The sequence below is a fragment of the Muntiacus reevesi genome, chromosome 7 (assembly GCF_963930625.1).
Source record: "Muntiacus reevesi chromosome 7, mMunRee1.1, whole genome shotgun sequence".
Lineage (NCBI taxonomy): Eukaryota > Metazoa > Chordata > Mammalia > Artiodactyla > Cervidae > Muntiacus > Muntiacus reevesi.
In genome coordinates, this window is record NC_089255.1 from 55,979,096 (window position 1) to 55,991,317 (window position 12,222).

At 45.6% G+C, this 12,222-nt stretch overlaps 1 protein-coding gene across 2 annotated transcripts in view; it reads left to right on the top strand.

Annotated features, from left to right (window-relative positions):
- MYO5C (myosin VC) overlaps positions 1-12,222 on the top strand; it is a 114,283-nt gene continuing 102,061 nt past the window's right edge. For both annotated transcript variants that reach the window (XM_065940877.1, XM_065940878.1), the window contains exon 1: positions 1-171. In XM_065940877.1, coding sequence (XP_065796949.1) covers positions 145-171 — 27 coding nt within the window. In that variant the 5' untranslated portion in view covers positions 1-144. The remainder of the gene's footprint in view (positions 172-12,222) is intronic.

Consider the following 12,222-nt stretch of genomic DNA (forward strand, 5'->3'; position numbering starts at 1 on the left):
TCCTCGGCTGCTGAAAAACTTCTCCCACGGCATGGTCCGGCTCTAATTTGTTGGGCCTGCAGGACGGTTACCTTCCGCTGGGCCGCGGAGCCGCCCGCCCAGCCCCCGAGCCTCTCATCTCCGCAGCCCTCGAGCTGTCTGCCCATGGCGGTGGCCGAGCTATACACAAAGGTAGGCGGGAGGCCCAGACCTAAGGGAGGGCGCGAGGGAGGGCAGCGGCCAGGCGCTGGTGCTGACTGTACCTGGCGGCCGGGCCACACCTGCGCACCTGGCGTTCTCGCCTCGGGGAGGGGCTGCAGAGGAACTGCGGGTCCGGGGAGCGTCGCCCCCTCGAGAACTCCAGCCCCTGACCGTGGGGAAGGCCCCCTCTTCCCCACCCCTCCCCCGGCAGCCAGAGTCCCCTTGGGCTGGGAAGACCAGTGCGAGAGGCTGCTGCTCCGGACCCGAGCTTCTCGGTTTCCAGGGGCGTCGCGTGTCGGTCCTGTTCCTGCGCCTCTCGGCCCCTCCTCCTGAGCCACAGGTGGAATCAGAGTTGCCCATGGAGACAGAAAGCTCAGACATGGGCGACTAATAACATCCATAATCTTTCTTCTTGGGAGCCCCTTTGAGCTCCTCGGCACAGAAGCTCGAACTGCAGCATTCAGGATGTTTTCTAGAATTCCTACCTTCTGACTCTGGGAACCACTCTAGAGCATTCCTCTGAAACCTCCTCTTCGCCACCGGAGGGCTCCCCCGACCCCAGTCTAGGAAGGCCAACATTCCCACACGGTGCCCAGAATCTTCGGTTAAATACTAGGATTAAAAGTGTGAAAAGTGTTGGCCCTTCTGGAAAAAAATCCATTCTAACCGCTATAAAGCCATCCCCTACCCCAGTGGACGAAATCTGTAGTCCCTGGTCCTCAGTATTCAAATGGAAAAGACTAGAATTCCGCAATTTCCCCTGACATGTGCCCTAGATTTATGTTTAAAAAGACACTTTTGCTGTAGAAATAAACAATAGGTGTAAATTTGTTTTAGTTGTTTAAGCAACTTTTTTTCTTCTACTTTGTTTAGTTAATAGTAAAAAATACAAATTAACCAAACTATTTCCCCCTCTAATGCATTTCTATTAACCAAAATTCTAAATGGCAGTGTTGGAATAGTTTTACCTGGGAGAATTGTGAGTCATCAGATATTCAACCATGCTACTTAGGGCTTCAACTTATTGAAGGTAAAAGAAAATTCTTGAACAAAACTATTCTTGGAAGCTACTTTGGGGGACAGAGAAAAAATTTTGATTAATCCATTTTAAGTAAATTTTTCTTGAAGCAAAAATACAGGAATGTGAGGACACCTGCCATCAAGTGCCTCACACCAGAAATCTTCATTAAATGCCAACTTGGTACTAGGCACAATGTAGGAAAACTACCATGGATGAGTTTTCTAGAGGTGAGCTTGGATGGACAAAGACTGAGAATCCCAGAGCCAAAAGGCGCCTTGATGGCCATCTCTACCTAATTTTGTGTCCAAGTAAGCCCTGTGTCCGTAAGCTGCTACCTTTCTTCTCGGTAGCCGGTCAGCCTCCACTTTGTCTGTTTCAGAGCTGCCCATCTGTGAGGCTCCCTGTTTAGGTTTCAGTGAACTTGCTTTTGTTAGAATTCTTCTTTAAACTGAGACAAAATCTTACACACTCTCCCTTGCTTTCTTATCACTCCCTCCCTCCCACCTTCCTGCTTGTGGAGGGGAGGGTGGGTAGAAAAAAATTTTAAGTGATAGTCTTGCCTGGAGGAGTTTTCTTTTTTAAAAATTTATTTATTTTTGGCTGCACTGGGTCTTCATTGCTGTGTGCGGGCTTTCTCTAGATGCGGCGAGCAGGGGCTACTCTTCATTGTCCTGCTCAGACTTCCCATTGAGGTGTCTCTTATTGCAGAGAAGAGGTTCTAGGCACTCAGGCTTCAGTAGTTGCAGCTCCCAGGCTCTAGAGCACAGGCTCAGTTAGTTGTGGCACACAGGTTTAGTTGCTCCTTGGCATGTAGAATCTTCCCGGATCGGGGATCAAACCCATGTCCCCTGCATTACCAGACAGATTCTTATCCACTGCACCACCAGGAAATCCCAGAAATTTTCTGGTTAATGAGGAGTACTGTCAAGGAATTCAATCTGCTGAGGTCTGGAAAGCACAGAGGTGCCTGCTCAGGGATGGGGCTGGGAATCTTGAGTGCCAAAGAGTTAGGTCAGGGCTTCAAACTCCAATGAAGATTTTGAATGAGGGTGTTTTAGGCAGTCAGATATGCCAGCAGTGACCATGGGACTCTGTGCCTGTGGGACAGAGGGTGGAGTCAGGTGGCTGAGTTTTCAGGTCATCCTAAATGTCCGGGAAAGAATCAGGGCTGCAGTATTAGAAGTGGAGGATGCAAGCTGAGCCCAGAGAGCATGTAAACGTAGATAAAGAAGAGAGACTGAGCCGGGGCCTCTGAGGGGGAGGGGTGAGCCAAGAACCACGTGAGATTAGAGTCTGGATGATGGAAGCAGGATGGTGCTGTTGACGCAGGGACGTTAGGAAAGTTACGAGGCAAGGTTTGGATCTGCAGAGGCTGAGGTGTTTGAGGGTGCTTCCTGGGGGCATTGCCCTGGCTGATTGGAGGATGGTGTAGAGGATGGGCCAGAAGTTTCTGCCCAGAGGTAGCCATTGAAGCCCAGGCAGTGAGGGCCTCAGCAAGAGGTGAGAGAGAGCCGAGACAGGATGCTACGGCTGCATCCCCTTAGGAAGGGAGAGGAGGCTGAGGGGAGGCAGATGGAGCCACTGCAGGGAGGAGGACACGGGAGACCTGGCGTGGGAACCACAGGAAGAGGTTCTGAGAAGGGAGACTCCTGCGAGGCGGTGTGTTGAGAGTAGTTGCTGCCAGTTGGAGTGTAAAATGACCCACCCCTTTTCAGAATCTGTTTGGCAGTATGCCTTAGAAATGTTCAGTGTTTGCTCTTCAGCAGCTCCACTATTTGAAATCTCTCTGAGAAAAACCGGTCTGGCCATCCTCCACTTGAGCCGCTCTGGGGCCCTTGTCACTTTCAGACTCACCAACCGGCCACAAGCTCCCCCCACCCCCCGCATCGTCAGGAGCCACCTGCCAGCTCCTACCTCGGCTCATGCTTTGCCAGACTTCCTGCTGCCCAGAAGTGCATTCCTGCAGCTTCACCACTCTGTGCCCTGGTACAGTATCTGTCTGTGCTGCTCACCAGAGCCTTACCTTTACAAATTCAATTTGAGCCGTGCGTCTTCATTCTTTCTCTTTTTAATTGAAGTACAGTTGATTTACAATATTGTATTCGTCTCAGGTGTACAGCGAAGTTACTCAGTTATATATCTTTTTTCAGATTATTTTCCTTGATAGACTAGTGCAAGATATTGAATATTGTTCCCTGTGTTACACAGTAAACCCTTTTTGCTTATCTATCTTATGTGTAGTAGTTTGGATCTGTTAATCCCATACTCCTAGTTTATCTCTCTCTCCTCCACTCCTTTCCCCCATTGGTAACCATAAGTTTGTTCCCCATGTGAGTCTGTTTTGTATATAGATCCATTTGTATTATTTTTTTGATTATACATATAAGTGGTATAATATTTGTCTTTCTCCAACTTAATATGATATTCTCTAGGTCCATCCATGTTGCTGCAAATGGAAGTATTTCATTCTTTTTTGTGGCTGAATTTTACACATACACACACACACACACACACACCCCATCAATTTATATTCTTACCAACAGTGTCAGAAGGTTTTTTTTTTTTTTTTTCACACCCCCTCCTGCATTTATTAGTTGTAGACATTTTAATGATGGGCAGTATGGTCAGTATGAGGCGATACCTCATTAAGGTTTTAATTTGCATTTCTCTAATAATAATTAATTATTATTAGTTGTTGTTTAGTAGCTAAGTTGTGTCTGACTCTTTTGTGACCCCATGGACTGGAGCCCGCCAGGCTCCTCTGTCCATGGGATTTCCCAGGCAAGAATACTGAAGTGAGTTGCCATTTCCTTCTCCAAGGCATCTTCCCAACCCAGGGATTGAAACCACATCTCCTCTGTCTCCTGCATTGGCAGACAGATTCTTTACCATTGAGCCAACCAGGGAAACCCAAAAATTATCAGTTAATTGCTAATAATTAGCAACGTCAAACATCTTTTCATGTGTCCCTTGGCCATCTGTATGTATTCTTTGGACAAATGTCTATTGATGTCTTCTGTCCATTTTTTCATTGGGTTGTTTATTTTATTTAGAGTTGTATGGACTACTTGTGTATTCTGGATATTAACCTCTTGTTGAGGTTAACTCACATTGCTGAGCAGTGCCTCTTCTGAGAAATTTTTGCAGTCAGTCCCTCCATCCAGGCACATTTCATGATGATGTAGCAGCTGCTTAACTCTTTCTTCCCTGTTAACCAAGAGTTTCTAGAGAATAGGAAGCAGTAAGGACTCAGTAAATGTTTGATGTGTGCATGCTTGAATGAGTTTTTCTGCTTTCAGAAAGAGCTATGGGCATGACAAAGATGGTGTGGATCGTGGTCACTTTTATCTTATAGTCACTGAGTACTTCTTATGTGCCAGATGCCATCCTCAGAGGTTTGTGAACTTTATCCTCAGAGCATCTTTCATTTAATCTGAGTAAACAAGGCCACATGTTAGATATTGCTATCCCATTTTTACAAATCACTCAAGTAAGTTGCCTAAGATTACATAGAAGCAATCAAGCTAGGATTAAAAGCCTGTCTTCTTAATACATCCTACTGTTACCACCTATTCAACCACCTTCATCATCTTCCGTTTCTTCCAGGGATCTGACCTTTCTGCCCACAACACAGAGGAGTTTTGGAAAGTCCATCCATTTCATAGCTACCTCCTCCAACATCTGGTTATTTATCAGATCAAATAACCATCTAATAACTAATAACTAATTAGTTATTCTAATTACTTCTAATAACTAAAATGGAACCAACCCCAATGTCCAGCATAGGGCTAGAGTTAAGTGAATTACAGAAAAAAGAATAGAATAGTATGAAGCCATTGAAAATGCTACTTATGAAAAGTTCATAACAACATGGTAAAATGAAGATACAAGAATGTATCCGCTGTGTGATCATAAACAAATAAAATATGCAAAGTATGAAGACCATGTATATCAATAACAATTCGGGAGTCAGTTCTGTAGCTATAGAGGAGTCAAGGAGAATGAAGGCTGAGGAAGCATCTTTAGGTTTGGCCACCAGGATGTCCTTGGCATTGCTTCTCTTTTAGTAAAACAGTGAGGGCACCTGGGCATGTGGAACTGGTGGAAGACTGGAATTTGAAGATGTAAGAAAGGCACCAGGCATGGAATAGCTTCAGAAGTGACTGGTGGACCTGAGGCTGGGTGGCAGGAGTTAAGACATGGAGCTCTTTAGAATGAGGTTTGGGCAGGACTGAGAGGGCTTGAGGAGAGTGATAGTACCACCAGACTTTTTCTTACAGCATCATTCACAGACCCTTCACCATCAAGGCCACCTTCCTCTGGATGATTTTCAATTCCTTGATGCCCATCTTAGTGGCACTGTTCTCTAGGCCTGGTCTGCTCAGCGAGTGCTGTGGAACTTGTGGGGCTGCAACCTCCTACGAGCAGCCCTCTGTGCGGGCGAGCTGAAGTCGTGTTCTGTTTGTGTTAAGCAGAGCTGCTGTGCGCTGCTCCTGGAATGCACTGACGCGGTGACGGGGTTAAGTCTTGGTTCCGCTGCTTCCTAACTGGATGACATTGAGCAAGTTACTTAACTTCTCTGAGTTTCCACACCCATAGAATGGGTTTAAGTCTTACCAGTCATTTTCATTGACCTTTACACAAATCATTAAATAACTTATGTAAAATCCCTAGCGCAATACCTGACACATAATGCTTAATAGAGATTAGCTGTTTTTTTTTATATTGATCCTATTGTAATACAGTTAATTTTTGGTACCTAACCATTGGATGTTGCATTTATTCCTGTTTAATTTTCCATCTTGTTGTTCAGTATTCTGCAGCTTATCAAAACCTTTTTGAATCTTTAAAAAAAAATTTTTTTTGTATCTTGATCATCTTTAGCTCATCATTTTATGTGTGTATTTGATATACATGTGTTCTGGTTTTTTTATCTAAGATATTGGTGACAGTGATGAATGCAAGATGCAGCAATAGAGCTCTATAGCATCCTTCTAAAGACCTTAAATTGCTCTAATTTATTAGGACTAAGGTTTTAGCCATATTATTCTTTATCCATCTCTTTCTCTTTCTTGTGCTTGAGGAATTCACAAGGCATCTTCACAGAAGTTCTGCTGAGACTCAGATATGCAAGGTCAAGAGAAATGCAGTCCACGGCCTCAGTTCAAAATAAGGTCAAAGCTGAGTTGAGTAATTTCCATTTGGGTATTCTAAACAGCTTTTAGACTTCTATATATCATTAACCACTCTGGAAAATTAGATTTATCTATCATATTATATTTATCTATTGTATTATATATGAATAGTTTAAGGATTTCCTTGGCAGTCCAGTGGTTAAGAGTCCACACCCCCAGTACAGACAGTTTGGGTTCAATCCCTGGTTGGGAAACTAAGCTCTTACATATTGCATGGCATGGCCAAAAAAGAAAAAAATTATATATGAGTAGTTCAAAAGAGTATAAAAAGGGGGATGTAAAGACTAAAATACCAAGTTTATTTGTGCAAACTACTTGGAATTTGAATTTATGTTCAGTAGATATTTTTATGTTTTATGCTAGCTATGGGGAAATCACTGTATTGAGTTCCAGGGCACAGAGATGAGGCTCCTGAAGCTCACATGCCAATGGTGGAGAAGGGAAGCTACCTGAAACCCGGGGAAGGGGCAGAGAGAGCTCTAAATGGAAGCATCCAATCCTGCCTGGGGTGGAGGGCATAGTGGGTGGGGTGCGGGGGGGAACCACCACATGTGGGAGTCTTGAACTGACTCTGACTGCTCAGAGCAGCTTGCTCACTGCGGGGGAGAGGATGGGTGACACCGTGGGTGGAGGAACAGAAAGTGCACAGCAAAGAGCCAGGAAGAGTTTGGCATGTTCCAGAAGCTACTAGTGGTTTGGGTGGCAACAAGCAGGGGCTGGACTGAAATAGAAGGTAAGTGAGGCCTGAGTAAGAGAACTGGCTAGGACAGTGGTTCCCAGGCCTGGATGTCTACCACCATCCATCAGGGGGAACTTTTAGTTTTCATCTTGCCGGGTCCCACGCATGGAAGTTCAGGTGTGGGTAAAGGAATCTGTGTGTCCACAGAAACCCTGGGGTCAGCCTGGTTGGGGAAGCACTCAGCAGGCTGTGGGACCCGTCAGGAGTTTGGTGGGGGCAGCATAGGGGAAGCAATTGGTGGCCGTGGCATGAGGGGAGTGGATGGGGCACACAGGTGAGACCTGTTTAAGATGTAGGCGTTCAAGCTCCTGGTGACCATTTGGTTGTTAGGGGTGAAGGGAAGGCAGGTGGGGGTGCCCAGCGCTGTCCCGGCTTTCTGATTTGAGGAGTAAGAGAATTGAGGAGGAAGATCGCATTTGAGTCTGGTATAATGATCACTTGAGCCCGGCATTTGTGTGTCAGAAGAATTTAAGGGGTGACATATGGGAGACAGGTGGAAATGTGGTCTAGACCCACTGAAAGATCTGGGCTGGAAGGCCTCCATGGTGCTGGGGGAGTGGTGGAAGCTGTGGGCATGGGTGAAAGGCTCCAGAAACAGTCTGTCATGAGGAGAGGCCACAAGGACCTTGGGAGACACGGGAGGAGGCTGGGGAGCAGAGAGGAGCCTGGAGGGATGACTGAGGTGGAGGAGGAGGAGAGGGCGAGTGTGGGGCCAGCTGCTCTGGCCTGGCTGACCGAGAGTCTGGAGACCCCCTTCCAGTGCAGAGAGCGGCGAGGAAGAAGACCCCCAGCACCCCATACGCCATGTAAAGTCTCCAAGCCATTTCTGTGCCTGACGCCGGCAGATCCCTTAAATAGGCAGGAGACATGAGCAGGTGCCATTCTTGTCTCATCTGAGCATGTGGGGGGCCGGATGTGGCCTGTGCCTGGGACGTGTCACTTCCTGAGGCTCAGGACTCCTGAAGCCTTTGCCTCCCAGGAGGCTGGGGCACACCAGGATTTCCCTCTGCAGGAGGTGGGCCTCTCCTCTTTCCCAGCCCCGCTGCAGGCGGCCCTGGAGGGCTTGGCAGGTGGCCCGAGTCCGGAGGCACCTGCCCCAAAAGGAAGGAGCCATCCTGGGGAGGTCATATGACAGCTAGTCACGTTGTTTGTCCAAACGCTGCAAGGGTATGTCTCCCTCAGTCACGTTGTTTGTCCAAACGCTGCAAGGGTATGTCTCCCTCCGCTTTGAAGCTGTGGCCTTGTGGGTCAAGGAATGTGTGGGAGGAGGGCAGGACCTGTGGGTGTAACTGAGGTGGAACTGGGTAAACTTGTGCATGTTTGCTTACCAGGCTGGGTCTCAGCTGTGGGGCCCTAAACAGCTGACAGCCTTGCCGGCGGAGGCACCAGCTTGGTGGGGTGTGAGGGACAGCCTGGGGGTCCGGAGCTGAGGGAGTCATTTGTGTTCACGCTGGAGAAAAACAGACTTTGGTTTCACGTGACCTGTTACATTTCATGCTACTTTAAGCTGAAACAAACCAGCCTGTGCACTCTCAAGGAGACCATTGCAGTTGAGAGTTCAGGATTATTTTCCAGGCCAGGCTCATTTAATTAACAAGTAGTTCAAAGAAGGAGTCCCAGGCTTTGGCGCCCTGGAGTCCTGACCTCTGAGATGTTCTGTGTGGTGTTTGGTGAGTTACTGGCCTCCCTGGACTGGAGTTTGGGGATCAGTTAAACAAAGGGCTTGGGTTGGTTTAGTGACTTTTGCATCACTTCTCAGAGCCCCAGGATTCCATGGGAAGGCCTGGGGGACCTCAGCTGCAGAACATGGTAGGCTACCACCATTTTGTTTGAAGCAGTATCTAAAAAGAACTTTGACGAGCAACTTGGAAAAGACAATCTCCTGGGACCCTTTCAGCTCTAAAATGCTATAGTGGCCAACTCTTGATAAATGGGATAGTCTCAAATTATTTTTATCATAAAAATATTAGTGATTTCAGTTTTATGAAGTTAGTAATAATGTTTTTGATAGCAGATCTGATGTAAAAAACAGTAGCCCATGGATACAAGTATGTGTGGAATATGGGTGTGGGGGTCTGTGCTTGTGAGGCTTCTGTCCACCTATTTGCATGGGTGTGTATTTCTAAGTGTGTATCATCACCTGCCAGGTCATCCTTTTTTAATATTTGTATATTTATTTGTCTGTGCTAGATCTTAGTTGTGGCATATGGTATCTAGTTCCCTAACCAGGGATGGAGCCCCAGTCCCCTGCATTGGGAGCGTGAAGTCTTAGCCACTGGACCACCAGGGTAGTCCCTGCCAAGTCATTCTTTTTTTCTCTTTAATATTTAGTTATTTATTTGGCTTCACTGGGTCTTAGTTGTGGCATGTAGGATCTTCAATCTTTGTTACAGCACATGGGATCTTTTAGTTTGGGCATGTGAACTCTTAGTTGTGGCGTGTGGGATCTAGTTCCCTGATCCCCCAGCCACCTGCATTGGGAGTGTGGAATCGCTAGCCACTGGGCCACCAGGAAAGTCCCTGCTGGGTCATTCTTCCATTTTCTCTCTCTCTCTGTTTCCCTCCCACCCACCCCACCCTACTCACAAATATTACTCACCCCATGCCACATTGAGCAAGCTCCTACTGTTAGCTAGCTGTCAAGAATGAAAGCAACCCAGATAACTTAGGGAGTCATGATTGATATCAAACCAATGATATACATACTTTTTTATTTGATAAGTGAGGTAGCTTATATTAACTAATAGATTAATAAATGTGCTTCTCAACCAACTTTGTCCTAGTCTAGTCCTGGTACCTGAAACTTTGTTTTATTCTTTATTTCCTTCAACAACTTATTATGAAGATTTTAACTATACAAAAAAGTTGAAAAAGCTTTACAGTCAGCACCTGTCCCACCACCTAGATTGCAGTATGAATATTTGACTGTATTTGTTGTATCGAGTCTGTGCATCTTTTTATACTTCTGTCCACTCCTCAGCCCATCTTATTTTTGGAAGCATTTTAGGGTAATTGCATACATCAATACATGTCCTCCTAAATATTTCAATATGCACATTGTTCAGAGTTCCATATTCGTTTTTTGGTTTTTGGCCACACCACATGGTCTGTAGCATCTTAGTTCTCCAACCAGGGACTGAACCTGAGTGATGGCAATGAAAGTGCCAAGTCCTAACCACTGGACCACACGGGAATTTCCAAGAGTTCTATATTTGTTTAGTTCTTCATGTAGAGCTTCCAGACAACAAAATGTACAAATCTTAAGTGAACAACCTCTGAGGTTTGAAAAGTGCTTAACACCTATTAACCAAAACCCCTTCAAAGTATAAAATGTTGCCATAGCCCACAAGAGTACCTCCCTGGACCCACCACACCTGGAGGCGACTATTGTTCTGATTTTTTTCTCCACATTATATTTGCTTTACTTGTTCTAGTACTACATTTAAAGGACTTGCACAGAATGTACTCATTTGTGTACAGCTTCTTTAACTCCATCTAACACGGAGATTCACTCATGTTCTTGCTTATGTCAGCTGTTAATTCTTTCTATTGGTAAGTAGTAGTCCATTGTATGAGGATACCACAGTTTTATGTTTTTTAATTCTCATGTTAGTGGACACAGAGTCTAATTTTCAGCAATTATAAATAAAGTTACTATGAAATGTTCATGTACAAGTCTTTTTTGTAAGCATATTTTTGATTTTTGCCTTGTTTTGTTTTGGCCACACTGCACACATGCGGGACCTTAGTTACTTGACCAGGGCTCGAATCTGTGCCCCTTGCAGAAGTCTTATGCACTGGACTGCCAGGGAAGTCCCATATTTGCCTTTAAAGATGATATATTCTGATTTATATTACTTATAAAAGTAAAATATGCAAAATATAGAGAATATATAAAATCATAGTGAAGAAAAATGAAAAGTCATAATTATTGCCCAGAATTTTATGTAACTGAAATAAGTATGATCTCTCAACCTAAAGAACTATTTTTCCTCGTGGTGGAAAGGCACCAGCAGACCACGGGCCACATGTTCAGACCAGGCCATCATCTGGTCATGATGTTTGCCTTCTCAGCTGTCCAGAAGCAGAGATTCACAGAGGAGAGTGTCTTGTGCATGACTGTCCCCAGAGTCAAGGATAGTGCCAGTTCCGTGACCAGGGACTATACTCAGCAGGATGGCAGGCACTTAGACAAAGGTGCCTTGATTTTTCTCTCCTAAAGGCACAAACATTGCCTGTTACAAGAATTTACACACTCGACAATTAGCTTCAGAAAGTTCATCTGTCCTGGTGAGGGACAATGCCAGAGGACCAACGTTCCTTTGGCCTGTGAGTATAAGGAGGTAGAATGGAGGTGCCACTGCAGGCACCAGCCTGAACTGGTTGCTCATTTCAGGTCTGCCTCTGGGGAACCTGGAGTCCCTGAGGCTAGTTTTCTCTGGGAAATGAGGGTTAGATGCTAGATGGCCTCTTAGGCTTCATCTAGATCTGGGATGAGTTATGAGCTATCCAGCCTCTGGATTCAGGAATTTTTCTAAATGCTGCTTCATGTCTCCATGTGAGTGCTTCCTAATTCTTGTTCCTTTTGGCCTGGTTATGTCTCAGGACAGAGGGGTATCCTGTAGGGGTACCCCATTGCTAGAAACCACCGATACGTGAGCAGAGAGATGCAGATATACACATATGCACATACAGCTCTAGGTTAAAGATTGGCTGAGTTAGTCAAAAGACCATGTTGACAAACCAGCACTGTGCCAGACCCATGCATGATAGATGCCTAGGTGTTGAATCTGTAAATTAATGGCTAGATGGATGAATGAACAAGAGAATAAAGAACAAATAAATGAATGGATGACCATAGAATAATGTGAGATGTGGGGTCCTGGTCAAAGCAAGAGCAGTCAGTGTATGATGCTGACAGCACACATGGAGGAGAGAGAAGAATGGCTCATAGAGTCCTATCACAGCTGCCTTGTAGGGACATGGCAGTCACTTTGTGTTTATCTCAAGCAGCATTCAGGAACCACTGGTGGATTCTGGAGAGTGATACTGCCTGCTTCCCAGTGTATGAGTGTGAATTGTTATAT